Consider the following 5945-nt stretch of genomic DNA (forward strand, 5'->3'; position numbering starts at 1 on the left):
CAAAAGCAAACACCCTGAGTTGCTTATAAGATTCGAAAGATTCATAGATTACATAAGTTTACCAACCTGCATATATATAATTAAACATAGCATCATGGTATAAGAACTCTGGTTCTTCTATAATTTGGAATTGTTTGTTTTGTTCCATCATTATCCCATTGAAATCTATGTAATCGATCACACACACGTTCTACCTAACTAGAGTTTTTTTTTTTCTTTTTTTCTTTTGGAGTTAAGCAAAACATACTAATGGCTTGTATAGCCGCCTGTCGAGCATCTTAACTAATCACATTACAAAACTAAAAATTCATCCCGTCACGCAGATGGAAGCCTTTCTCTATAATTGCCCCATGGTGACATAAGTGTTCTAACCTAACTAAACAATTAGAGCATTAAGAGCTTTCTTGGAGCCTAAGCAACTTTCCCAACTTCGAACCAAGCCCGTCGGCAATCTTATCTTTTGATCACATTACAAAATTAAATGTTCAGCAGCTGGTAAGTTCAGATCGAGTATTCTGTCGAAGAAAATGTCTTTCTTCTCAGTACAAAACGCCTCATTGACACCAAAGAGAAAGACAAAAAGAAGAAAAAAAAAACTTCTATATATATAAACGACTTCTTTTTCTGTATCTCAATGGTCGGACAAAAAGAGACAAATGAAAAAATCTCAAAAACACCAACAAAATGAAAAAATTCAAAGATCTTGCAGAGATTTTTATGTTTTTGTCTTCTATACGTACCCATTTGGTCTTTCGCCGCCGCTGCTCTTAGCTGTTCTTCTCTGCAGATCTGCTTCGTAGTGTTGGAACGCAGCATCAAGAGCCTGGCAAAGAGAATCGATTAGGATCAGTTTTAAACCGGACTCTTGGTTTGGTTATATAAACTGGATATAGATGCAATAAGAGTTGAAAAATAAACTTAACCGAGACATAATGTAATGCAACTCTTTCAGTATATATTGGAAGAAACTAACCTGTTGCATTGGACGAACCAGTAAAGAAACCTGATGCCGGAGATCAGATTGCACTGACTCTTTCATTGCCTGAGTTACATGGAGTTTAATATCAAGGAAACCGTACAGTATACCATAAACAATAAGATTCGACTTCAATCTAATTTACCCAAATTTCATTTTCTTAAACGCATTGGTACAAAGAGATTAGGATCTACTATTCTACTGTTCTAACAGATATACTCCCAGTTGCTTATTTTGTCAGAAAGATGAAGAATATCGAAGCTTACATCGAGTTTTGAATAAGTATTGGACATTGCATCCTTCAGTTTACCAACCTGCATAATAACAAAACATCACAAGAACCCACAAAAGAGATTCGGTATAACAACTTGGTCTTGGTGTATAATAAGTAAGATTAAATGTTCATCGAGAAAGCCTACGAATCAATGTATGTAGCAAACTTTGGGATAGGGAGATTTGAAAATTACAATAAATTACCTTGGTATGAAGATATGGGGTCGTTATCGGATAAGATGACCAAAAATGTCTTGGTAATTCTTGTATTGATGTCCAATGCTGTAGATGAAAGAAGAAAGTCCTCTTATCCATAGGCATTACTACCCAATCTTCACAAATCAGTACATATAGAGCTTCTTGTCACTTAGGACACTGGAAATGTCGGACTTACGTGTAGAACTTCATCCTTAGTGGACTTTGGTAATCTGTCTAGAAAGCACTCTCGTGGGTTCTTCCCAATAATATTTTTAGCAGTTGAGATAGTTCGGGTTAACGAACTGAAAACCTGAATAGGGTCAGCAATTTTTAGCTCAGGCAACAAAGCAATAAGTTATGGTTTCTTTAGTCAGCACTCAGCACACATTTTATTATGAGATAGAATAGCACCTCGAAGGAAACTTCAGGCTTAATCAACGGATCACTTAATCCTGTAGCTCTAATCTCCACAATGGATTCTTTTAGTAATCCATAAGCTTCATGGACATTTCTCTTTAATCCCTTTGCTACTCCGGGTACATTGACGACATTTCCTTGTTGAGATTCAAAGTAATCACGAGGATCCTGATTCCAAACAAGAAAGAGTAAGGGGATTAACGCATCATCCATCATCAATTGTGAAACCCTTTATATTGGCAGAAAGCCAAACCTTGATAGAAAGCGGGGCTAACGGGAAGTTTTGTGGTGCTTGAAGATCCTCCATTCCTGCTACCCGGGACATTCTTTCCAATCTTTCCTGATTAGCGTCCTTGGTAGTTTCGCCATCACCTTTGCTTACTAACAGGGTAACAATAGAGATGGATAGCAAGGTCAGATGAATATAAAGTGTGGCATTGGCCATCGATTAGCACAGTAAAAAAAGATGTAAACGTGAAACATAGTAGTAGAATGAAACATCAAACCTTGTTTAACCCGTGTGAGAGCCTCTGCAACAATCCTTGTATCTTCTGAATCAACATCTGCTTACCAATTTAAAGGAATATTATTGTATATTTACCACCAAGAATTAAAGTCAAAAGGCCAACATAAATGTTTAACCTTCATGAACTGTCTACCGTTATAAAATGTTCAGATGAAAAAATTCAAATGAGGTGCTTAGAGGTGTTTACCAATGCTTCTGCCTTCCAATACAACAGCAGCATGACGATTTAGATCTTGCAAAAGTGATCGTTTAAACTGGTCATTCTGTGGTTCAACAACATCCATGGTGCCATCACGCTGAATCCCGTGGTCCTGTGTTACGGGAAAGTTAAATTAAGCACAATATAAGATGATTTGATATAGTATATTGTAAATAACCTTCCAACCGCATACAAAGAGCACAATGTCAATGTTGAGATTAATGTGCTCTAAGTATAAGATTTGAGCTCCTTCTCATACATGCTAATATAAAAGTATCAGGTTCGCTAAGAATTCTAGAAAACAAAGCATGTGACACACATTGTTACGAATTTGATTCTGAACACCGTTAGTATTATCCCAGTTCTTGCCATACTATATAGACAATACGTAAACACCAACACACTAAAAACATCAAGACATTTCTATCTATGTGAATATGTTTAGTATTAACTGAAAATTGAAATTTTCTTTCAACAGAAACATTGATGCGCTATTTTAAAACTCTCCAAACCTTTCACATACAGTGGTAGTTAACTTACTTACCATAAGATGACTGTAGTCGTCTCCCTCGTCAGCCTCCATGTCAAGAGTTGGATCAACCCGTCTAATCTACAGAAATAATATTTCTATAAGATGGATATGCCACATATATTTATTTTCAACAAAATACATGGAAAACGATTAAACCATAGAAGAAAACTAACCTTTTGACGAGTTTCCCGAGCCAATATCTCATCAGGCTTCAGAAAGACAGCGAGTTCCTCGTCCTCAGCAGCTTCTGCAGCAGCTACTGCTGTATTTTTGGTGCTGTAAAGATATTCTGCCCTAAAATATTTTGTCCAGAAGTCTTTTTCTGTCATCTAGCGTAAAAAAATAACTACCAAAGCCAGTTAAGATTCTTCGTATTTGAAGATTAAACCAAAAAACAAAGATTTTCACAGTCTGCTAGTCTTTGTTACCTTACTCGGAACATAATTGATGAATGCCTGCCGAACAGCAGGCTTCTCAGCAAAAATCTGAGAGCGTAATGGAGAAAACAGAAGTGAGAAAAGAACTGTAGCATGAACGAAGTAACATTTCAGTATATTTGTAAGGAATTTACTGGCCAAGCAGGCACAACATAGAAGGTGGGCAAAAAGCTGTAAAAAGAGTTCATATTCCTCACTCATATTCTCACATTGGACTCAGAAAGTTCAAGCACATGATGCAACCTGAACACCACCTATCAATGGATTTCTCACCCAATCTATCACTAACTGCGACTTGGGCCCCATATAACTATACAAACTTATAATGACGACCTTTAAGAATCCAACTTGGATGCGGATTCAGAAACTTATAGAGCACGTACACTAATGAAAAACACAGTGAACCAAAGAGCTCACCTGAAAAATGATCTCAGGTGTCAAGTTAAACGTCACTCTATTAGTCTGAAAGAAGAAAAATGGAAAAGGTGGGTTAGTAATGCAGCAGGGATGTCACATGATAATATGATATACATCAACACGTAAATGTAATTAAGCAGAACAAATCAATGTATGCTTCATATAGCTACATTGTTTCTTTCCTACAAAAGCATGTACATGAACATGGTACTAACTGCCAGGAAGGAGCTGAGAAAATGGAACCATACCCGTCCATCAGTAGATGGTTTGATGCCAGAAACCATCATGCTCTTAAGCCCGAGCTGCTGCTTTGACTTTCGGATGGAATCTTTACCAAGTAATTTCTACGATCAGAATAAAGTCAGTAACTGCAACGACAATGAAGAAAACGAGAAGCAAGGAGGGAAACAGAAAGGAAGTAACCTTCCTTGTAGCCCAGAATTCATCTTCAGTCAGGACTTTACTTTCCACAAATTGCTTATGCAATCTCTGCAGCTCACTTCATACCATGTATATGTTACTCATATTAGAAGGAACTTGATGAGCCAATGAAACTTAAAACAAAAAAAAAGGCAAATTGATGTTCTTATTACGACGTACCTATTTTCTCTAAGAAGCTTGAAGCGTATCTCCAATTCTTTAATACTGAGTTGCTCGGTAGATGTCAAGACAGCTGCTTTCTTAGGCTCCTCGTCACTTTTACCAAGGGCCGCTGTAAATAGTAAAAAAGAAAGAAAGAAAAGGTTTAGAGAAACACCACGAAAGAAACAAGAGAAATAGTTCCAAACCAATAAAAGCAAAACAAAGACACATAGGATAGGAGCTTACTGATGAAATCACGGCAAGCATGCATGTCAGGATAATTTTCAAACTCAAAGATATGACTCCGTCCCAGTAACTAAAGATGAGGAGGAAACTTTTCAATGAACACTGAGGAGCTGCTTTAAAAAATCCACATATCCTATAATCTATCATAGCTTAAAGCAGAAAAATGCCAAAAGAAGAAGAAGACCTGCTTGATAGTGAGATTGAGCCAAGGAGGTTTATTTGATCCTTCTTTGGTAAATTTTTGAGCTGAGAAATTGAAGAAGAAACACAAATTGGCAACAATCATAATGAAAACTATAGGCAACATAGCACTGTGAGAGGAATGAGTCATGAATCAGAGATTTTAACACACACACAAAAACAAAAACAAAAAACAAAAAAGAGAGAGAGAGAGAGAGAAGGGGGNNNGGGGGGGGGGGGGGTCGGGTAACATACTTATGTTCTGAGTCTGCACTTTGAGCTTTGAATCTGATTTGGGATCATTCGGGACGAAGAGCAACATCCCTTCTTTCTGCGAATTTAAGAAACCCAAGCAGTTAAGCAGATTGATAGAACGAGACTTAGGGGAATGAAGGACGGTATTGTAAATTCTCTTTGCAGCATACAATTCTGAGAAATCCAGGAGTTCCTGGATCTTTGACAGAGCTCTTGTATTTGACTCGCTTCTCCACTTGCTCACCAGCCATCTCCAAATCAGTGGATCAAGCGAAACTGGAATCTTAGGTTTTATGCTCTCTAAGAACGAGACGACGGAGAGAGAGATAGGTGAGTTCCTCTGCTCTTGGGGGAAAGAGGCGTTTTTTCTTTTTTTTTTTTGTTGAATCGCCGAGCCCAACCAACACACACTTTCAAAGGATCCGACCCGAATCCGGCCCATAACCACTTAGTCTTTTTTCTTTTTTTTTTTTTAAATACGGTGACGTATTGAATAAATATTGTTTCTTTCCCTCGTCCTCTGTTTCCCTCTCGATCGATCATTTCATCATCTTCTTCTTCTTCCTCTGTATTTTCTTGCTTCTTGCTCCATTATTCCCACCTAACTTTTCACTCTTCTACTTAAGAACCATGGCCGGATTTCCTGCATTTCCTAGGGAACCCATTGCGTTGAACCTCAATCTCACTTCCATCATCACAAGAATGCG

At 37.7% G+C, this 5945-nt stretch overlaps 1 protein-coding gene across 1 annotated transcript; it reads right to left on the bottom strand.

Annotated features, from left to right (window-relative positions):
- On the bottom strand, positions 430-5627 carry LOC104778443 (probable RNA polymerase II transcription factor B subunit 1-1). The gene is made up of 20 exons (XM_010502893.1): positions 5409-5627; positions 5239-5314; positions 4988-5049; positions 4804-4873; positions 4576-4687; positions 4399-4474; positions 4224-4319; positions 3976-4020; positions 3550-3606; positions 3295-3450; positions 3134-3199; positions 2578-2701; positions 2371-2427; positions 2118-2245; positions 1859-2032; positions 1644-1757; positions 1454-1531; positions 1243-1290; positions 974-1042; positions 430-823 (listed from the first exon to the last, which is right to left on the bottom strand). The coding sequence occupies exons 1-20, from the start codon at positions 5487-5489 to the stop codon at positions 731-733; spliced, it is 1782 nt and encodes a 593-aa protein (XP_010501195.1). The 5' UTR covers positions 5490-5627; the 3' UTR covers positions 430-730.

Source organism: Camelina sativa, chromosome 3 (assembly GCF_000633955.1).
Source record: "Camelina sativa cultivar DH55 chromosome 3, Cs, whole genome shotgun sequence".
Classification (NCBI taxonomy): domain Eukaryota; kingdom Viridiplantae; phylum Streptophyta; class Magnoliopsida; order Brassicales; family Brassicaceae; genus Camelina; species Camelina sativa.